This window comes from Folsomia candida, unplaced genomic scaffold, assembly GCF_002217175.1.
Source record: "Folsomia candida strain VU population unplaced genomic scaffold, ASM221717v1 Fcan01_Sc006, whole genome shotgun sequence".
NCBI lineage: Eukaryota > Metazoa > Arthropoda > Collembola > Entomobryomorpha > Isotomidae > Folsomia > Folsomia candida.
This window is the reverse complement of record NW_019091198.1, coordinates 9,970,509-9,994,000: the sequence shown is the minus strand read 5'-3', so window position 1 is coordinate 9,994,000 and position 23,492 is coordinate 9,970,509. Positions and strand designations below refer to the sequence as shown.

Genomic DNA, 23,492 nt, shown 5'->3' with positions numbered 1-23,492 from the left:
CCGTCTGGGCTGTGTATGCACCGTGCTTTCACACAAGGGATTTGTGCTACACAAGTAATTTGGTAGGATTGAGAAAAATCGGACGGACAGAGAGTACCTTGCTCAGGGGAGTTGTAGGAGTATGTCGAAGAATAAAATGTGTGGTTCGTTCGGTGTTGAGCAAATAGTGAAGAAAGCAAAAGCAGCAGCAGTCTCAACTTTTGGTTAGTTACACAAGTAGTGGGGGATGAGAAATAGGATGCCGAGAGTAGCACGTTGAATGGTGAGCGATCCGGCTGCTGGGAAGAAATGTTGAGTAATAGAGACCACTCTTTGTGGCACTCTTTGTGGAGATTGATTGTGTAAAAAGGTGACTGCCGTGGTGGTTGACGTAATCTTCGGGAATCGTTGATGACCCCTCAATAATAATCTATTTATCATGATCCCAGCCAGCCAAATCAGAGAGGAGAGGGAAGCATAATGGCCAGATTAAGGTTTCCTTTGGACATATCCACACCAAGCAGGATCTTGTCTCTCTGGGAGGAGAAGATCACATGGTAATAACACATTTGAGAGAGAGCGGTGTGGTCACAATCATCATGGGGATTTTTATATGGGCATATTCATATTACGAGTGAGTCTCATCGTCAGACAACGTAATTTGTATGCTGCCCAGTCTCACACCTTGGTTCTATTCCCGTCATTTTACTCTACCTTATGGACCACAAAATGACCTTTTCTATCGAAAAGCTATAAATTTTTATGGGGTCATAAAAGACTCCAGACTTTTAACCAAAGTTGCAGTTCCATCTTCATTTTTATTGTTTTCTCGGACAGGCAGGCAGCAGCTCTGTGTCATATCTTCTCTTACTCTCTTCTAATACGCTATCTTTGTCTCAATCGTGTCCCAATATACTCGGCCTCAATGGGAGCCAAACAATAATAACGTCTTGCAAGATCTCGTCCTGGATTAGCCTAACCTCGTAAACTCCTCATATTAGTCCAGCTCTCCGACAACAGGAACGACGACGACCAACCACCATCACCACGTTCCCTTTCCTTCATTGATCCACCACTTTAGTAAGACGACGACGATGAGATTCCTCTCGCATTTACGTGAGAAGACAGGAACTTGTTTGTGGACAACGTGTCCGCGCATCATCCTCATCTCTTGACCACAGTTAAGTCAGATGGCTGCAGGTCCAAGACAAAATATTACTGCAGCAATTAGTATTAATTTATTATAGACATGATTTTGCCGTTTTTTAAGAAAAACTTTCTTGTCCATCAACTCGTAATAATTACTCGTTCGGAAGTTCCACATCGACATAAAAACGTCTACCGCGTCATTTCACGAATTCCTAGTCCCGCTGCACTTCCGTTTATTTAGAGAGTTCATCGTGATTCGTATTATCCTACCACCAGCAGCGCAGAAGAGTATTCTAAATTTTAATTTGTATGCACTCAAGTATAAATTATTACTGACGGAGGTGTAATTGCGCAATTATGACTCAAAAAATGCACCTTGTGTCAGATCGGATGCCATGCCGAGGATTGAGGAATAAGTACATACATATTATGGGTGCACATATTATTACCAACCACGATGAGGAGGATGGTTGATACTGATTTCTTGGGTGATCAGAGAGCATGAAAACAAGAGGTCAAACACACGACGGCATATCGTTCGTATACATATCTACCTATCTATCGGGTGGGATTGATTGTTAACTTATTCCTCTTTTTCTTTCTTGCGATTTCAAACTCGAGTGAGCGTGGGATGTGGTGCGTAGATATAAATGTACCAGTGTGAATTTCAACCCTAAGTAATAACTGTTACCACCACGAATATATACGATATTGTGCACTTTACTTTACTCCAATCTTCTAGGCGTCCGTCTTTGTGCTTTACTTTACTTGCCGGAAAATGATTCGGAAAAAATACTATCGCCCAATAAACGAAACTCGCTTTCAAAGTGAAAGAAAAGAGTTAAGTGCTTTGTTGATGCCCATTAAGAATGTTAAAGCGTCTTCAATTAGTGGAGGTTTGCTTGGGGTGAGTCATGGTCACGGATGGATCCTCCGTAGGATGCGAAGGCAATTCACATGAAATTTCGTGTAAACGTTGTACGGCTACTTGCTTAATTTAATGTAAAATTTTGCAAAAATCTCCATGAAAAATTCAGCCTATTTATAAAGTTTATAAGGCAAACCTGAATTGTAATTTTGTAAAAAAAATTGTAACCAGGATTTTTTTTCATAGAAATTTGCAAGTTGTTATAAAGTAGACGTGAATACTTTCAACATTTCTCACCACCACTTGCATATTGTGTTATCGAATATTTTGCTCACTTCCCAGATTGGAGGATAATTCCTCCCGCTCATCTCCTCCCCCTCATCTTCTCCCGCTAAACCCCTCCCGCTCGTCTCCGCCCGTATACATTTTCCTCCCCGTACCATCTACTCCCCGCTGATTTACTCCCGTATACATTTTCCTCCCCGGTGACATGGTTTTGGGGATTTTTATAAATCTTTGAGAATAATTGAGAATATTATTGAATCATCTACAAAGGTGCTATTCGTTATGAGTTCGCATCGTTCGCAAAGTTCAAAAAATAAAACAAAAGGGGGATTAATTCAAAATTATTTGACACCTTATCGCTCAATTAGCTATGAATGACTGAGCTAGAAAATGAATTTTTACTTTGAAATATTTGAAATTTTGTTATATGTAATTAGATTGCATGGCATTTTTGTACCACGATTTCCCTGAATTATTGGAGTTGTTGGTGTCATTGCAAAGGACATGTGACACCAACTATTTAAAGAATAATTTTTGCTTTTGTGACTCGACCATTTATCCAATAGACTTAATATATTTTTACTATCTCCAACGTTTCTTAGAAAAGAGCTGCTTACAGTTACAGTGAGCAGTTAGCTTAGTAAGAATTTTGGTACCAAAAAGTTCAAAATCAGACCAAAATTTCAAAAGGTTTTTCGTATGCCATATTTTGACATTGTAAAGTTACTATGCATGAATTTATCATTTAATGATGCCGGCATCAAATTAGTGAACGTTTCCTCAGAACCATGTCACCCACTTTGAACGCAAGGTTGCTTGACACTTTATCATAATACTTTGTAATACTAAAGTTGTCAAGCAACCTTGCTTTGAACGGCCCCAAATCCTCCGTCTTGAAATATAGTAAAGTAACAAAATATAATATGGAGGGGAGGAGACACAACGGGGAGGAAAATGTATACGGGAGGAGATCTGCGGGGAGGAGATGGTACGGGGAGGAAAATGTATACGGGAGGAGGCGATCGGGAGGGGTTTAGCGGGAGCAGATGAGGGGGAGGAGGTGAGCGGGAGGAATTATCCCATCACCCACTTCCCAGCAACAATGCGCTAGGGAACATGGAATCAAAAGAACTTATATCCGTTTAATCTTGTATCCGTTCTTTAAGTAAGTTTTGCATAATATTAAGTGCACGTAGGCAACGTGCCGTAGCCGTTGCCTGGTTAAATGGCATGTGTATGAAATTGTTGCAAAACTTGTTGTCTTCTTCTCCTTATCCAAACCGCCGCCGTGTGTGTGAAGGGACGACAGGAGGCTTTTAGCATTAGCTTCGAATTAGCGGAAACTGAAAACATTTTAATTTATAGGCTAATAATAATTAATAGTGTTGAGCTAAGCACCACCACATTGCGTTGTTCATCGAGAGGATCACCGGGCCAATTTTTTTTACAAATGCGTACATGCCGAACCAGCCGAGTTATGTTGGCTGGGAGCAACAATTGAGTACTTGTTTCTGAATTTCATTATTAGCCGCAATCGTAAATAATGAACATGGTTAGAATGCAATGAGACAATTGATAGATTGCGCCGAGAGTTGACGAGCGTGTGTGCCTTTGGAGGTAGGTAGTCTCCTCTGGTACCTAAAGTGACCAGACCAACCACAGCTTAATCATCTAGCAACTAAAATAAGTAGCAACTAGACGTGGTGAAAATTGGGTTAATGTATTCAAATAGAGAAAGAGATGTTGATTGGACTCGATGATTTGTTATTTGCAGAGAGCAACGCTGGCTGAGAAGGAGGTGACATCGTTGAAGGAAAAATTGGCGACGCAGAGTGGCTCCTCGGGCGCAGCAGCAATGGCGCCTCCACCACCAGACCAAGAGGACAGTCTCATCTCTTCTCAGCATGAACTCGCGGCCAAAGACAAAGAGGTGAGCAGAACAGATAAGTCAAGTAATTTGCGTCGAGCTTGATCCTCCGTGTCGTCAAAGAGACGTTTTGTAATCTGCACTTGGGTGTAATTGAACGAGTAGATATCAAGATGAATCCGGAATGATTGAGCATTTTACACATACTTATTTGCATGTGTAGAAGATGACCATATAACAATAATAATTGGGTTTGGTCGACGTGTCACAATTGGATTTTGAGAAAAGTTGACTGCATATTAAATAATTTTGAAAAACTGGAGGAAGACAAGTTTTTGGGGTCGGTCGGTAGTGATGTGGGTCTTCTCCCATCTCCTTCTTCTGGGGTCCTGCGGAGAAACGGGATTATGCACGGAGAAGAGTGAGCACATATAGGAAAGAGTTGAGTTATGACATCTCGGACATTGATTTAATATCTGGAGAAAAAAGGTATTGGACATATGGATAGAAGAAGTTTAATAGCTTCACGCTGGGATTGATGGGCCTTAAGAGAAGAGAAGTTGGTCGGAGCACATTTTGAGCTGCATAAATTACAAAAGGCCTGGAAAGTGTGGATGGATTGTGGTTGAGCTTGACCCAAGACGTGACCTCATGGGCATAAGTGAGGGAGTAACTCATACTCAGGGTAACCCCCCGCCGTCTTAATTGGCCATTTCCATGCATCTGTTGTCCGCCTTCTCTCTCTCCAGCTCAACTCTCTCTCTCTCTATCTCTACTTTGACATGGGAGTTTTTTACCAATAATTCTCATCCTCTTTACATTTACGGCCACATAACACAGCAATCCTTGATTAATACCAACCCAACCACACCACCACCACCACCACCACCATCGTCAACCGTCTGTAGTCTCTCCCCAAAATCTATCTCTCCTTCATCCCAAATCCGAAAATCGTTGCAACAAATAAGGATTGCCACAAAGAAAATCTCTGCTTTATGGGGCGCGGAGGTAGTCGTGGTCGTCGTGGTGGTGGTGATTGTGCGATACGTAAATTCTTCTTGATTTTCTCCACATAAATCCACAACCAACAACGCTTCTGCTGTGTGTGATTATTGTCATTCGTCCCCGATTATGAAATTGTCCGTCCCCCACAAGCAGTACTTTGCGTGGTGTTATAAGTATGAGTTTCATCACCAGGACCATCGTGGCATCATCGTCGTCGTCAAGATAGATGCTCTCATATTAATGGCTCATCCATGATAATAACAGCAAAGAACGGTTAATCGATTCTCGTCCTCTACTTACTTGTTCTCTCATCGATGCAATGAATTCCATCCAGTCAGAGTCTTTTTGATTTATTTCGATTGTCAGTAACCATAAGGGGTCGTAAATTATTAGATTTATTCTGCTTGATTTGCTGCACTTTACAAATCTCGGTTCTCTCTCAGGCCAAGTCATCATCATATTTACTACGACTATGTAAGTGCTACATGTGCATATGTACATTCTACATACATGTGTTGCATGCATAGGCGCGCGTTTAATCAGAAATCAAGAAAACATGCATGCCACCACTTTATGAAATCTGAGCAATGAATCAAAATCCAATTCAAAACTGCTTACTTGTCTCATGGTCAACAGTTCCATTAGAGAGTTGAGAATTGGGCTTCATGAAAATTTACTTACTTGCCAAACCAAGGTAGATGACATGGAATTTGCGGTTTATAAGCTGACTGACTATGTGTTGGGCCAATAATTTACCATTCGCTCACTTGACTCATTCTCATCTTGTTATGTTACCAATATCTGAATGATATCCCTATTTTGCGACGAATTTAGTATGCAAAAATAATAAATAATTATTGCGTGATCAGGATGTTGGTCTCTCATTTTTTTGCACTATTAATCAAAAACTATACACATATTGATCGTGTCTTTTGTTTTTCCAGATTTCCAGTTTAATAGAAAATGTTCAAAGGCTTCAGTCCTCGCTGAACCAGATGCGTGAGAGTAGTGCCACAAAAATTCGGCTGTTGGAGGATCAGTTGGAGCAGAAGCAGGACTTGATATCGAGACTGGAAGCTCGGCTGGATTCCCAAAGAGATTACGACGAATTAAAACGAGAGCTCATGTTAATGAAAGGCTCACCCCTCAACGACCCATCAATCAACGGAGTCGATTCCAAAGATACCAAAGACAACAACAAGAGACCAAGTAAGATCTCACCCTCACAAAAATCCTCACACTCCTTTCGATACTCACCTATTTCATACGAGTCATCTCTTATTCTCCTTGTTGTTTCGTAGCATACATAATCGACCACTCACACTTTACACAATTACACAAACTTCATGCACATCATTTAATTTAATTCAATTTGCTCCATCGATCAACTAACCATCATGTTTACACACCTTGCCTCCAACCATTCTTCTCCACAGAAGAAGTAGAAGAGAGCTCCTTGCTTCTTAGGATTTAGGACATTAATGCAATTAACGCATGTTATCAAACGCATGTGGACTCTGGCACCTATGCATTTTTTGCTCATCTCCACCACCACCATCCACCCCCACCACTACTTCTAACTAACTTGCACTCCTACTACTGCTGTAAGTAAAAGTGGTAGGTGTGCAAATATATAAAAATGCACAAGAGGAGCAGCAACTGCAACTGTTGCCTTAATGCTCACGATGCATATTTGCGTACATCCATTCCATTCCATGAGGCGAGAGAGACAATGCGAATGATCAACTTCCTTCAAGTCGAATTGTTAGTTTATTTACATATCATCATCCTCAATGAGTTATGAGCACTTGAGCTTGTCAAATGAGCAATGTTGGATGTCCAGCTTTGAAGACTTTGAGAACACTGTTATTATTGTTATTGTTATTAGTTTTCTGTTCCCCCCTTATTTGGCAGTGCTCGGGGTGGTTGTGAATATTAACATGGCTCAAAACCAACCAAACTTGAAAAGAACACAAACTTTCAACAACCAATGCGAGCACATACGCTAATAATCATCATCGCTGATGCTCATTCATCTGAATACATAGACGAACGACGGCATTATTATGGCTTCGATTAGTTTTGTAGCTTGTTGGTTGGGTTGGTCATCGCGTCCAACCATGCATGGACGTTGTTGGGGGATGATGGGCTATGCCATGTCGTTGGCGTGGTGGTGGTGATGGTGATTTACCATCCTTTTGTATTTTCATGCGTTCGAATAGTCCTTTTTTTATTCCCAATATTCAAGTCGATACTTTTATTTATTTAATAGAATTTTCCACCACAAATACCTTGACTATGTTCCTCTCGCCCATTGTTCCATTATTGTACCAATCACTCGCTGCTCTCTGCGGTACACTTTTGTTGTTTCATAATCCTATTCAATCGGGTTCCTTCATCCATTAAATGCCACACCATCGTCATTTTCAGCGTTCCACCAATACAGCACTGTTAAAGAGTCTATGGTATTATCTGTCCGTCCGTAGTGGTGGTCAGTAAAAAATGTTCCTATATTGGACGCTTGGTCGTCGTCGTCGTCGTGGTGGTGGCGATACTGGTTAGCAAGCAACGAGCAAATGAACTTGATTGCATGCATCTCTCTTTCAATACTCGTCCACTTTGACTAAGCATTTCGAAAGGATTCATCTCTAGGCAAACCAATACATGGACCACCACTACTGACCAGCCAATAGTCAATAACACACCTCTATCGGCGATTGCTTATTGGCCATTGGCTCAGAAACCTTGGTCTATTATAGACGGGTAGGAGAGGCTGATGATGATGAAGAGGAGCTCGTGAGATAATAGTCAAGAAGAGGAGATGATGATGATGATGAGGCTGGTTTTTGGTGGTGAGAATGGAATAGATTTTTGTCCGAGGATAGCGAGTTGGCTGGCTGGGAGAATGCATGATGATGAGATTCAGAGCCTGCTTCGGTTGGGTTGAGTCGAGATTCCTTATCGAATTGGAAATTGGACTCAGCATGCAACATGTATTGTAAAATAACATGTACACACAACGAGTAAATGATAGCTTCAGGTGTATGATAGCAAATGCTAAACGAGAAACCAATCCCTTTGAATTTTAAATCAGTTCTTCTTCTCCTTCGTCTTCTAGCCTCCTCCTCGGCACACTCCATCATCTCTTTTGATCGACCATACTGATTTCGTATTCGTATTCTTATTCCACAACAGCCTATCTATAGGTTCTCTGCCCGTGTGGTGTTGGTTGTTGATCTGCTGCATGGGTCCGTGGACTACGAAATAGCATCATCCTCTCTAAATTATAGCATTGATTGTCTTGATTTATTGCATAGTTTAACTCCATGCGAGCAATTGTGTTATGTACGTAGTCCAATTACACTTTTTGGCTCAATCCGTACTGCGTATATAGACGTTTTTTATACCCGTGGTGGTGTAAAAAATACATGTTTGCAATCATTCCCTCCTAATGATTAATAAGTCTTTTACTTTACTTTACTTTACACACGGGGAACAAGACGAAGGGCTAACATGAAAACCGATTTGTTGTACTCGTGCTCTCTCTCTCTCCGTCTCTTTAAAAGAGTTTACTACTTACTACGAGCATCAGAGATAGCAATTTGCTGCCCGTCCCATTCGATGACATTACCACGACTCGATTTCGAGTTGAGATTTGACTCGTGAGAAAAGTGAGACAACTGGTGTTGCACTTGCCATCAGGTACATATTTATAATGAGAATGGTATCATATCGTATCGTCGTCGGTGTCGTTCTTCTCGTCGTCTCTTTGCTATTTCGAGTTGTCGAATTTTAGCAGTAATAATAATAACTAAGCATGCATTAGAGGAGGAGAAGAGAGAAGTTGCCGCTTTGACTGCACTAAATCAACGAAAGGAAAAGAGTATTCAATGGGGATCTAATTAATATCCACATGCACCACATCTATTCCTCTCTCTCTCTGTCTCTCTGTTAGTTAAAAATAGCACTTCCATTCAAAAATATTCAAAACTGCGCACACACAGTGGAATATATATGGTCGTAGATATGGTTGGAGAGCACAATTGCATCCCGTTTCATGTAGTCGTCATTCCTCCATCCATCGCGAGAGCATCCCACTTTTACAATGTTCAATTGTACCCAATTGAATAGTTTGAGCTCTTCATACCAATTATTATTCGATCCCCCGAAATGTCTTGTGGCAATAAAACTGGTGCATGCATTGCATATCTCAAACCGCGTCTTATTACGTACCACATCATACCACAGGCATGATGATCAACATAAATACAGCCTTTTTCTTCCTGTCCTTCGTAATATTCCGCTGTTGCGGCTGCTGCTATTTCCCATGCAACATGCTCGATGAACTATTTGAATCATTTTAATTTGCTCTCTCAGCCGTCGTCATCGTCGTCGACGTCTTTTGTTCGAAGCAGTTCCCGACACATGTGTCATCACAGTTCTTCTTCCACACTGCTCACTTGATTTGTTTAATTCCTGTAATTTCATTTTTAATTGATTTAATTATGAGAGCACGAAAGAAATAAAATCGTCATCTTGGCGGAGGATGGGGTATTAGTGGCTGGATGATTCGCACGAAGCAGAAGTGAATGGCCTATCTGTTGAATCAAAGTGGAGTCAAAGTGATCCGTTACATGACAAAGTGGATGGAAAGAGGGTTCGTTCTCTGAATTCGGTCTGATTAGAACCCGATGTTCCTCCACGAACCGAACCAGATATTTATTAACGTGGTCGTTCTCGTCGTCAGAGAGAGAGGGAGGGGAGTTTTCTCCCCAATTTGGTATTTATTTTGCACCACACCACACTCCTCGATCTCTCACTTTTCCACCCTCATTTTGCTCTCTGTCTCACTCTCAGTCTCTAAATCTCTCTCTCTTTTGGTACATGGCATTGCTGACACACATTTACTACTTCTACTACTACTCCCACTACATTAAATACTACTCCAACTACAAACTTGCTATCTTCCACTCACACACAAACTGCTACCCGGCTTCTGAAATGTGTGTTGCAGGAAAGTGGGGTGGTGGTTGAGTTGATGTTGTTGGATTCACAAGACACATTTCCCATGTTTGACACGCGAACTAGACAAATGACTGACAAGTTGATGAGCGAATTTTTGCGAATCCAAACAGGTTCTCCAATGATGCCAGCCAGATTTCTCTTGGGACCCGCAGCAGCCGCCCTGCCCGTGGAAGCTTTCGGGTCCATTCTGGGCGATGAGATTGTTCACCAGTGGCGACGTTCTTTGGAACGAAGTCTCCTCGCCTCGTCTCCACCTGGCCTGCACCATCAAACCCAGCAACACGGCGGGGGTCACCACCACCACATGAACAACGCCGAGTCCCCTTCGCCCCCTCCGCCACAGGACGAGTCCCCTCACGACAGCGAGTCCAACATGAACATGGACAGGGAGTCCATGCTCAACGGGTCGGTGGGGGGTGGGAATGGGGAGGGGCGACTCCCCTTTCGCTACGAGGACTCCCTCATCCCCAAGAGTGACCCGATGGAGGCCAAACTGCAAGAAATGTTGCGACACTCGATGGACAAATTTGGCTCCCAATGTCTCGACACGCTGCAAATCGCTCGCCGTGTCCGGGAACTCTTATCCATTCACAACATTGGGCAACGTCTCTTTGCAAAATACGTACTAGGCCTGTCCCAAGGAACTGTTAGTGAACTCCTTTCAAAACCAAAACCGTGGGATAAACTGACTGAAAAGGGACGCGACTCGTACCGTAAAATGCATGCATGGGCGGCAGACGACGCTTCTGTTCTGCTTCTCAAATCACTTATCCCCAAGAAAGGTAAGACTGACTTTAGTGACACTTTCTCTCTTGCATTTTTGATCAAAATGACTTTACGTTTGGTAATTATTGTTAGTATCGCTGCTATTATTGCACTCGGTTTTTTGTGGTAATTAATTTTTTTTCTTGGTGGGCAAAGTTCTCTCCAAGTTTGTGTCGCATCATGTAATAAAATGGTCAAATTTGTTCACCCATTTCATTAATGGTTACTAACCATCAATGATTATCACAGACATGAGAATGAAGGGGAAACCATATCAATCCTTCGCTTTCTTCAATCCTTTTCGGATTATTACAGCATCACTTTTTCTCTCATGTATGTAGCAAGAAGTGGCAATAATGAACATGCTGATGGTTGGACTGAATTAATAATACGAGCTTTATTGACTGCATAAAAGCCAATTGAAATATCACTTAACGGAATACCTCATAATGATCACACATCCCATGTCATAGCTACTTTTGGTCCATACGTTCTGCTACTTCTGTTGAGTGGACATACATAACAAATTCAAAATTGAAACATGGTCCAATCAAAAATATTATAGATTGAGCAGAGCAATCGCTACGAGGCTTAATTGGATCAATCCTAATCGAAGTTTAGATTGATATAGCAGCAGCAGCAGGATGAGAAACATATGTATGCACGAATCTGGTACTTTTCCGACAAAACAAAATGAGCCTCGAAATAAATAAATGTTATTGATGGGCACTTTGCAAAGAAAAGGGAGAGCACAGACATGACCCCCACCAGAAATATTCAGTAAGTAGTAAATAGATTTGTAGCTGGCTTGTGCATGAATGTGGCAGGGAGAGATTTACCATTTACCAATCCAACGAATGAATATCCCAAATATTATCCGCCGCTTGGTTGATGTTGATCTAATGTTGTGTAATAATGACGAATCTAGATGTGGATATTATATATTATATTTCTGGCCTGTCGTTAATGTTGTTGATGGTTGTGAGCTCCTTCGGAGGAGATGTGGATTTAGGAGTTATTACAACCTCTCGTTTTGTGAGACTTGGGCAGATTGGTTGTAAAAGTAAGTAAAGAGATGGGAAAAGTTGTACTGATTTAGTCGAGGAAAAGAAAAGTTTTTCTCCTCCCGACGACGCTGCTCTGTGGTAGCGGCGGGGATCATCAGTTGTTTATACCTCATCAAAAATACATTAATGGGTTCGCCGTTGTTTATTTTTTTTTATGAAATATGATGTTTCTACTTACTCAATTTTCTCACTGGGCTTATATTTTCTAGATATATGTACGCATTGTTGTCCGAGCTGTTCGATCCATCCACCACTTGAGCAGTAGTTAGTTGGTTGGTGGCCAGTGTACAAAAATCAGTCAAGCTGGCTGCGGACCACAACGAACCAGTTCATTGTTCCAACAGTGGTTTTCTTCATCCATGCGAAGAAGAAGAGCAAATTATTAGATGTGAATTTTTGTGAGTAATCAGCCAACATCATCACCAAACGTACATAGGAAAGTACCAACTACCAACCACACCGAACTCCCAGAAACAGTTTCCGTTTCTTCGACTTCCCTGCTGCCGCTGTTGAAGGATGATGTGAAGAAAGAGTGCATATCATGCATTATGAATACCACGGATTAGATATCTCCACTCGTTCACTAATCTCCTGTCTCATATGACTTGTTCAATCATTTTTTCCCACCGACGCAACTGTTCCCCCGAACTAAATATTCCTCTCCCATCGGATACACTGCTACATACTCAATATTATTTAGTAATATGTACATACGTACTTTCCTCCATGCGAGGAGGCCATGTGCACTTATTATTACTTACAAGAGTCTCCTTATTACTTTTACATTTCATTACCACAAATCGAACTTTCCTGTCCCGTCTTGTCTCGTCTTCCTGCCGTGGAATCAACTCACTCCATATTAAATTACGCTATCCGCTATCATGCATGTCAATGGGCTTGGTTGGAAGAGAAACAGAGGACTAGTTGTGTACTTACTTGTTTGTTACGTCTTGTATTGCTAACTCCGAAAAACGACAAGCATGTGTGTGTCTTTGGTCGATTTAATCATGATATCTATCTCAGTTCCTGGCAGCAGAAAAAAACAGCCATGCATCAAGTCACCCATGTTACCCGACTGACTTGCTCGTCTTCGATACATTCAATTCCACTTCATTTCCACGATTCTGCATCCGTGAATTTTAAACAGCGCATATGGCCAATGATTCACACACCACAACTGCACACGTATGGAACAAGTTACAATGATGCGGAATGGCAATAATAAATATCGTATCGAGTATTAAATACTTGTACGTTCCATGGCAAGTTCATATCAACAGCTCGGCTTTTCTTTACCAGAAGTCAAGGGTTGATACGATGGGTAAGAAGGTAGGACGGGAGAAAAAAACAGGTCCATTATCCAATTATGTATAAAAGAAGAAGGTTGCGCGTATGTATGTATGAACAATTTCAATATCTTATTTTTGAGTGAACTGGACACCCAGAACAATCAGCATCATCTAAAAATATTATAAATGCCTTAAAGAAGAGGAAAAGAATGAGGACAATTTATTCATTATGCCAACATTTATCTGTAATAACGTGGTGGCTGCCACTGTCACCGATCTGTTATTTCCATGCAAGGATATACGCTATCCTGTGTGCTGTTACAGAGCAAAGGAATCCTACGCTTCTGTGGTTTCCAAGAATATTTATTTTATAATCGCAATTAAGAGGAAAAAAGTGCGTTGCGGAATGGATTCACTAAATAAATTCACTTCAATAATGCATGCATCATCATCAACCTTGCACGGTGATGAACAATCGGTAGAATGAGGCAAGAAATGAGAGAAGGTTCACAGTTAAATTAAAATTTATGGGCCCATCTTACTCCCATCTTCTAATATTCGTATCATCATTGCATGGTCTGCCTGAGTCCTCGCTCTCTCGTCGTCGTCGTCTTCTTCTTCTTCGCCGTCGTGGCTTACGTTACGTTGATTGAGAATTGAGAACACAATGGATATTAGGCAAACCAGCACGAAATAGTAGCTACAAACATGCATGGTTGGTACATATATAAGGAGCTCTGCTCTGGCTGGAGAAAATCAGTCGCCCTTGAAAAATTTATGACTTCTAATGCAAACGGAAATTACGTCAAAAGATATAAAACTTCTCTCCCAGTTTTTTATGCGTTGATTTTTATTCTCCTCAAACCCTTTAATCACCCTTCAGACCTTCTCATATCGCAGTAATATGTAATAACAATACAATAAGCATCCTCCTCTTCGATACCTCCATCAAACTCCCCCCACAACCACCACCAGCATCTCGGCTACCACCACTACCACCACTACTGATCATGATATTAGATATGTATTATTATTATTGCTGCCAACTTCCATGCATGTAGCTCATCAACGCCACAAACAAACATCAAATTGTAGCCTGGAATGGCCACTAATCGTCTCCTTTATCTCTTCACTAGAACTATTTCACTTCAATTAACAAGTCCAGCTTCCTCTTTGTCTTATCGTATGCCAACCATCCAACTGCCAAAAGGTGGGCGCTGCTGTCTGTATACATATGTAGAAAATATATATAAATTCGTGTGTCCACATGTGCATCATGCCTTCCTTCATCCATCATCATCTCCTCCAAAGCGGTGCAGACTACCATGATCATCATCATCATCATCACTAACCCATCCAAGACGAAGAGCTTTATTGTTTTGGGATCGCGGACCAAGATGATCATGAGATAGATATTGGCTCGTAAATTTCTTCTTGTGAACAATTAGTTGTAATGAGGATGATGCTGTGCACTCATGCGATCAACGACTCTTTGATTTTTTCATTACAACAACACTCTGGTAATTCTCCAATAAGGAACTCCATGCCCAATATTAATAGCAGTTGGGTAGGTAGCTCTTTATATTGTGGAGGGTCTCTCTCCGTATAGGAAGCGGAATAATGGTAGTCCAGCCAGAGAAGAATTTTGTGCACACTTCTCAAGGAAAGTTGTGCAGGCAATGTTCATTCATGTGGCACTATGATGATAATAATGGAGGAATAATATGCATGCATGCATGCATGTAACAGACGCAGGCATTAAGTGAGAAATTCTTTCGGTGGAACGATTATTAAATATTACAACGAAGCAGCAGGCCAGTTTTTTTTCCTTGTTCTTCTCTCCACAACCTTCTTCTTCTTCTGAAGACGAAGAAGAGGAGGGAGGAATAAAGGTAATAAATAAATGAGGCAAACAAGTTGCTCTGATATGAATTAATTTTGGTCTGCGATTATGAACTTTATTTATTTATAACGACGCATGGGCCAAGTTGTCACTTTGTTAATGGAACGTTTAGAGGAAGAGACGTGTGTGTATCTGAATCTCGATCGTTCGTGGTGGTGGTGGTGGGGGTACGTATGTAATAAGTCGTCGTATTATGTGATGAGCCGATGTTCCGAGAAGAGAGAGACGGATATACTGATACTCTGATAGTGATTGGTGGTAGATGATATTTTTGGTGTGGAACAAATTAGAGGAGACAGTCGCCAAAATTTACAGTCGATTGACACGTATGTGAAAAGGAAGGGAAGGGAAAAGCTGCGATAGGAAAGAAGAAGACGAGGGATCATCTCGGAAGGTTATAAAGAAGAAGAAGAAGAAGGGTTTGGTATGCCAATTAAGTGAGAGGACCGGCACACAGAGAGTCAACTAGAAAACTCTGAGACTGTGTCGGCACTCCACAATTATTATCCTCGAATCTATTTTTCGATTCTTCCTATTCTATCCAGATGTTCAAAATCTGTTGAATAGCTATTTGACATGGATATGTATTTATAGATTTGAAACAATTTTGACTCTCAAATGCCGTTCTCTTCTGCTGCCCGAATCAACCAGGAATAAAAACATCACAACTTCCAATCCACCCCGTCTATCAAATCCACCTCTGTCACACACAAATATCTCTCAATCCGTGATGCCAAGTATCCATACGCTCCACTTTACATCATCGTAACACTCAAATTTATGTGTACCATCTCATTTACATGCAATGATTCCTCTCCCGATACTCTCCACGTCATGTTCTTTTCTCCCGACAGTAGTCAGTCGAATCCATTCCTGCTCCATTTCCATCCTCCGCTTTGATCAGATCCGCCAGAACGACGAGGTGTGTGTCAGCCAGCATAGGACGGAAATACCCACGCACTTTTATTAATTGTGTATCTAAATACTTATCTATCCCGTCTTTCTCTTCTTCTTCTGGGAACAACCTCTCAGGAGACGCGCACGCCAGACGACAAGTCATTATTGGGGGATCTCATTCCAAGAAAAAAGAACACACATACCTCCAAATATCTAAATGTATCTATGAGCATATGCAATTAAGTGCATCTTGTCACGAGGAGAAAGTTACATAATAATTACCAAAGGAGAAGTTGACTCTGGGCGCAGAGTGAAGTTTAAAGAAAAAAAATGTCTTTATTTATTATTATTAAGATCTCAATGAACGGGATTTCATTTTATGTTCAACATTTATAAATGTTCACATTTTAATAATGACATCAGCTATTTGCTTTAAAAAAATAAGGTGGTTCGCACACCTGCATCGTGTCATAGCATACTTGCCCAAAGTGAATTTATCCTCATTGCTATCAAGTTTTGAGAGCCAGTCATTCATTTGTACATACATTCATAGCGGGTCAAATTAGGGGGCTCTAAATATTAACCGGCCTAATATTCATTAAAACGACGACAAAAGAGCTATCATGAAAGGATGATATTTAGTAAGTGGTGGGTGTTACGTAATGTTTTGACACTGGGACCGAGGTTGACATCGTGGTGGTGGTGTGTGTTTACCCAAGAAAATAGACGATGCATGGTTGGACGATGTTGCTGAGAAGATGTGGTGGTTGCTTATTTAGGGAGCAGGTCGTTATGCAAGTGTAATGGAAAACTTAATGTCGTAGCAATCGGTGATATTTCTTGGCTAGCTGACACTCGGAGGGTTCGGTGTGAAAGGAGCATTAAAGCTCGCAGGTTGTGGAATAGGCGGCTCATTAGTGTCCTGCTTTTTGGGATGATCAGTGAGACCATTTGACTGACGGGTTGTGGAGGATTGTGCAATCAAAGTAATTTACATCAAGTATTGTAATGCGATAATCGTTATTTATTGAAATTACTGTTTTTGATACTTGGTCCATCCATTCCCTCAGTGTGGGATTGCAGTTATGATGGAGATGCAGCGAGAAGTAGCCAGCCAGCATGGGGAATCATCCTGAGAGCACAATGGGATGTTGGTGTAGTGGTTTTGAGCAGCTTGACAAACCCTTTTTGAATGTAAATTTGATAGTTAAAGATGGACAGAAAATATCCTCATAAACAGTATGGTTATGATCCAACTTAACGACTTGGAACAACTCTCTGGTCGAAGGCCCTCTGGGGTAAACTGCTCTTTTTTGTCTGCAGCCCCAAGAAGACGCGATGGACCTCAAGAGTGCGAAGCGATTACTCGATAGTCGTTTGTTCACGTTATTAGCTTGATCTCTTCTGATAGGATTTTGAAAAACCAACTTGATCAGTCCGCAGCGGTGGGATGAGCTCACGGCTCAAAGGTATTCTCATGGAGCCATTATTGTCTCAATAATATTCATATGACTGCACATAACGTTTGACATTATGGAGCCATAAGTTAGCCTCGTACATGGAAAAGGTGAACCGACACTCTCCTTTTAAGATGCGTTTCTGATTTTTAACTCCAAGACGCACTCACATTAAGGCAAGATTAATGTGGTAATGGGCATCGCTCCTATTAGCATTGGGAACCCCAGAGCATCCCAATAATGAGGAAAGCCTGCTCAATTCCTACCAAATACCAACTCCACCAGTCTCATCTCAATCCGATATTTTATTATTCACAGAATTCCTCCACCAAAAAAGCCAAAGCAACAAAATGTATGAATCCTTTTACATGCATATTATGCAGATACTTAAGTATGATCGGCTCCTGTCGACCCACCAACTCATTGTTTTTTCAACCCTCTCTCTCTCTCTCTTTTATGACTGCGTATTGACGTTTTGGCTCAGGTGGACCCATGGCATGGCAATTGGTCAATGTAGTAATGGCTAGCTGGACAGACACAATACATTATTATTAAGCTGCTGAATGCAGATAAATACTGGAACTTGGAACCGGTCGCGAGGAGAGATCTTGAGATTGCAGTGTGTTTGATGGGCTGTATTCAATTTGATACCCTCACCTCTCTCTCTGCAGAATTATTATTATTGTGCTGCTGCTGGAATATAAAAGCTCATTTATTATTGGCTCAAAAGCAGGTATTTTTCGACTATTTATTAGTCAGGAGAGTTAACAGTGTGGTGGAAAGGAAACAACACACGGCGTGTTCATTTCTGATTCAGTGGGTAGTTACTAGTTGCAGAGTTCATATTCTTTTTATGTTGTGGGGGTCGAGTCCAATAAGCTGAAGGCGAGTCCATCAAGTGGAAAGTGGTGCTGAATTGTTAGCAGTCGAACTTCATTTCCTCTCAAAGCTGCAAATCAGTTTTTTTATAAAATTATCTCTGGATATATCTTTTGGATCTAGGTAAATCGGTTTGGTTTGGTTCGACTCGGGAACGGAAATCCTGTGTAATAACTCCACTCCTCGCTCACTCACTCACAAAATGAAGCTGTTTACGCTCGATTTACACGATCGGAGTAGTAAAGCTACATAATAATTGCTGTTAATGCTGCTGCTTAAAAGAGAGAGAAACGTGGTGGACTTTTGATGGTGGAACTATATTTTCTATCGTTGTTGTTGTCGTCGTCCTGCTTCTGTTACCTCCTCGATATTTTGTGCATGTAGACGCAAAAACCATTACTGTCATTATCAATAATTCATGGATTTATGTCTTACACATCGCGTAGATGATGCAGATGTGACGACCAGTACAGAAAATTCTCGTCATCTCAATTCAATTCAAGTCTTGTTGGCTTCAATTGAACCACTTTTGACGTACGTCGTTTAGCCGTAGGAAAGGGTTATTGGCCATATTTATCTATTTATTTGAATGGATGGATGGACAGATTATATGTATATTTTTTTGGTTTGTGCATGTTCACAATTTATAAAAGTTGACAATTACAAAATCATATTGTACATTTGGTGTTGTTTCAATGACACTCCGGCCTAAATGCCCAATCAATCTCACCTTCCGAATGACTTATGTGATTTTTATGCAGTTTTCTTGATTGCCTAGTCTCCTACCTACTCGTCGTAACAATAATCGTTTAATAATTTTCAAGAATCATACTGTTCTCTGAAAAACTCTAGTAATTCTTGCCAATATTGTGTATGAGGAGGATAATGGTGCATGAACATGTAATGCAGACCAGTCTCACCTGAGACACGTCGTCGTCGTATTCTTCTACGATTTGTATAGCATTCCTCCTTCTTAACTCATCTCTCAGAGAGAGGCTCGCAGTTAGTGAATTGGATTGAACAAGTTTGGGTAAATATGAAATATGCATTGTTTAAAATGGGAGTTGTAGCCCAAAATGTTGACCAATAAGAACTTTGCCTCTACCTACGCAAAAGTCATTTTGAGTCAAAGAGCCAATAAATTATTACAAATGTGTTATGAACGGACATTTATATGGCTGATTTTGGTATGGTCTCTCCTGGTGTTGAAGGAAAAGATGGCAACAATTTACCAGCCTCCTTCCGATGTGAAGACTCTGGAGCAGAAGATCGCATTGCGCACATTCTCTCAGAAGCAAATCAGGCCCTGCAGCAGCGAAGTCACAACATGAACAATAGTGGGACTCAAGACTCATTCTGGTAAGTGAGACTAACCAGCGATCTTATGCTAAAAAACGGGACTTCATTCAGCTAACATTTTCTTCTTAGTGATGAGAGTGGGGGCTCCAAGTCACCCCTCAGCGTCAACAATAATGGGTGCAATAACAATGGGCAGTGTCCCTCCCCCCTCAGCACCTCCTCTGCCCGAGACCGCGAGCGTGAGAGGAGGATGAGAAAGTATGAGAATGACGACATCCCTCAGGAGCAAGTGGCTCGCATTTATCAGGAGGAATTGGCAAAGCTGGCCGGAATACGATTGCCCCATTCCTTGGATGACCCGAGGATACCCCGTGAGCACTATCAGAGGTAAGGCTGACCCTGTTTCGATACTAAGCGTCCGCACGGGGGTAAAAGTATGTGTGACCATTTTTCTTTCTCCACAGCTTGTTGTTCCCTCACCTCTTTGGGGGTTCCTTGTTGGAACGAGAGGACATACGCATGGTAAGTCTGAGAAATTGATTGACTCAAATTTTGCAACTTTTTAAAGCCAAAATTAGGAATTGTGAAATTAATTGTACCGTATTTTTTTCTATGTATTCTGAAGGCGTTGGATGGTAAGTTTTGATAATGGTGCTTCTGACTTAATTGTCTGGAATGTGTTTAGATTGAGGTTTTTCTAACTAAATGTGTATGTATCAATTGCATTGCAGCCTATCACAGGGAGTTAGCTAAATTGGCTGCTTCATCCACATCCGGCTCCTCCCCTCAATTTCCCCCGCCACATTTCCACCCCGGTGCTCCACTCCCAAATATTAATGGGCTTAGCGGTGCTCAAGATCTGACCATGCCGAAAAGACTTTCCCCATTCGACACCAAAGACAAAGACGACAAGGTAAGTCTTTTTGATTAAATAGTTTGCAACTCTTGTCCGGATGACGTCATCACCTTAATCCTTTTATTTTCTCCCATACAGTCGGACAAGGACGATGGGTCGGACATTATGCGACACGTGGGAAGTGCGTTTTCCTTGGTACGACCTAAAGGTGAGCGAGGCGACTTGAGCGTCGGTAAGTTCCTCAAAGTGGGAACAACCCTTTCAGAATTTTAGTTGATTTGAATCAGCCAAATTAATAGGTTAATAAAAATATGTCTTTTTTATTTATCAGGTGAATCAAACTCTGGTGCACCTTCACCCTTAAACTCAATTCTTCCCCCGTCAAATGCGGACGACTCTTCCAACGCTTCCCCACTGCAACGTATGGCATCCATCACCAACTCCCTCATTTCTCAGGTATTGTTCCATGCTGTTTCGAGTGATGCATTGTTGAATATTGTGATAAAATTAAAAAAATAACCATTCTCTGGATATTATGATAACGTTGTAATTTTACTTAAACAGCCCACCGCTCCATCCGTGGCATCACCTAATCAGAGACCTTTGAAGGCCGTGCTACCCCCAATCACCCAGCAACAGTTCGATCAGTATAACAATCTCAATACTGAAGATATTGTTCGCAAGGTAAGACACAGACTGGTCAGTACTGATCATGATTACGTTTCATGTGGCTGTGAGTCGTACAACACGGACCTCTTTGTTGTGACAGGTTAAGGAGCAACTGAGTCAATATTCGATCTCTCAGAGGCTTTTCGGGGAATCTGTTCTCGGTCTGTCGCAAGGTTCCGTCAGTGATTTATTGGCCAGACCCAAACCATGGCATATGCTCACACAGAAGGGCAGAGAACCATTTATTCGTATGAAAATGTTTCTGGAGGATGAGAACGCTGTCCACAAGTTGGTGGCTTCACAGTATAAAATTGCTCCGGAAAAATTGATGAGAACCGGTGGGTATGCAGGAAATCCAAGTACGAATTTTACAAAATTATCAAAATAATTCCAAATTTTCAGTATTTCACAAATTAATTATTGACAATTTAATAACAACACCAAAATTTTACAATTAAGTGTTATTAATTTTAGCTCCACTTACTTCCGCAAAAGTCCCTGCGAAACCGGCCGAGCTGTCGATTAAGGTTGAAACGTCATCTCTGCCACCGCCACCTCCACCAATGCCCTCTACACCTCAGCAGATCGTTCCAAACATGGTTCATGACTTTATCAAGAAGTCAAACTCCTCCTCTCCTGGAAATTCCATTCCAAATTCTGCTTCTCACCATCGACCACCCCCACCAGGGCTGCAGCCTCAGCCCAGCGTGTATGAAATGGCAGCCCTAACCCAAGACCTGGACACGCAGCTCATCACGACAAAAATTAAGGAAGCCCTTCTTGCCAACAATATTGGGCAAAAGGTTTGCTACAAATCCGTGAAATATTATTGGGAATGATTTTTCAAAGGTCAATTAGCTTTATGAGAAATGGGTTGATTTCAGATATTTGGTGAAGCGGTGCTTGGTCTATCGCAAGGATCTGTGAGCGAATTGTTGTCCAAACCAAAACCATGGCACATGCTGTCCATCAAAGGAAGAGAACCATTTATCAGGATGCAACTCTGGTTGGCTGATCCCTTAAATGTTGAGAGGTAATATTACATCAATTTAATTTCTATCACAAGTGATTAGCATTTAAGAACCACGAGACTAGTTAAAAATACTGATAATAAGATTTGAAGTAGCATCAAAGCATCTCTTTTTTTAAAGGTTGCAACATTTGAAGAACGAGAGGCGTGAGGCGAATAAGCGGAAGAGGGGACTCCCCCACTCGAACTCGCCCATGGACGCCTACGGTTCTGGGACTCAAGGCTCGTCCGATAACTCCAACGATTCTCCCAACGACTCGTACAGTCCAGGAAGTAGCAATGCTGCAGCTCCGCCAAACAAAAAGCAAAGAGTAAGTGTGCAGAAATAAACTGGGTGAAAAAACTGCACATTGAACATGATGTTAAAATTATTATAAATCAATACTGTTTCTACAGGTCTTATTTTCCGAAGAGCAAAAAGAAGCTTTAAAACTGTAAGTAATTTTTGAAATGAGATATCGCAAATCCTTTATGAATGCTCATGCTTAGTTTTTATACGTTTTTGTTTCTTGAATTTCAGCGCATTTGCTCTGGATCCATACCCAAATATTGCAGCTATTGAATTTTTGGCCCGTGAGCTGGCACTTTCCTCTAGAACAATCACAAATTGGTTCCACAATCATCGAATGCGATTAAAGCAGCAGACTTCGTCCCCCTTAGTTCAAGGTATGCTCAGTTTAAATAAAAATGTGGCATAACTTAATTAATGCAATATTTTATCTTTCTTTCTTGTGTTTTTGTTCAGAAGCTTCTCAGCCGTTTGATCCTGTTCAATTCCGGCTACTTTTGCATCAGAGGTTACTGGAGTTGCACAAGGATAAGTTCCCAATGTTTTCATTTATGGGACAACAGTCCGACCAGTCTATTGAGGAAGGCCTAGATCTCACAGTTAGTAACACGGCATCAAGGGTGCACTCAGACGATGACTTTTTCGAAGAGGAAGATGAAGACGATGACAATGAGGCAATTGCCACTTTCTTTTCTGTACTTTCTCCTTCAACAATGTGTCTCACGTTATTGTGTTTTTGTATTTCAGGGAAGTGTTGCAAGTGAGGATTCGTGCGCATCTAATTCAAGCAGAACGCTTCACCGCAAAAGAAAGTCATTATCCTTGTCAATGAACTCGCTACCCGAAAAGTCCATGTCCGCAGGTAAACTATTGTTCTTTATATAATAATTAATTAACTAGTTACTTTAATTAAC

At 41.3% G+C, this 23,492-nt stretch overlaps 1 protein-coding gene across 8 annotated transcripts in view; it reads left to right on the top strand.

The window, feature by feature from the left end:
- Nucleotides 1–23,492, top strand: part of LOC110851116 (homeobox protein cut) — a 124,589-nt gene that overhangs the window by 96,430 nt on the left and 4,667 nt on the right. For 4 of the 8 annotated variants that reach the window (XM_035852703.1, XM_035852707.1, XM_035852699.1 and 1 more), the window contains 19 exons: nt 4,056–4,211; nt 6,098–6,362; nt 10,289–10,960; nt 19,638–19,794; nt 19,864–20,121; nt 20,199–20,256; nt 20,360–20,369; nt 20,466–20,647; nt 20,729–20,822; nt 20,922–21,046; nt 21,155–21,274; nt 21,360–21,618; nt 21,734–22,062; nt 22,144–22,292; nt 22,411–22,600; nt 22,686–22,723; nt 22,810–22,955; nt 23,035–23,252; nt 23,326–23,440. In XM_035852703.1, coding sequence (XP_035708596.1) covers nt 4,056–4,211; nt 6,098–6,362; nt 10,289–10,960; nt 19,638–19,794; nt 19,864–20,121; nt 20,199–20,256; nt 20,360–20,369; nt 20,466–20,647; nt 20,729–20,822; nt 20,922–21,046; nt 21,155–21,274; nt 21,360–21,618; nt 21,734–22,062; nt 22,144–22,292; nt 22,411–22,600; nt 22,686–22,723; nt 22,810–22,955; nt 23,035–23,252; nt 23,326–23,440 — 3,541 coding nt within the window. The remainder of the gene's footprint in view (nt 1–4,055; nt 4,212–6,097; nt 6,363–10,288; nt 10,961–19,637; nt 19,795–19,863; nt 20,122–20,198; nt 20,257–20,359; nt 20,370–20,465; nt 20,648–20,728; nt 20,823–20,921; nt 21,047–21,154; nt 21,275–21,359; nt 21,619–21,733; nt 22,063–22,143; nt 22,293–22,410; nt 22,601–22,685; nt 22,724–22,809; nt 22,956–23,034; nt 23,253–23,325; nt 23,441–23,492) is intronic. The other 4 variants (XM_035852704.1, XM_035852700.1, XM_035852702.1 and 1 more) reach the window with 4 other exon arrangements.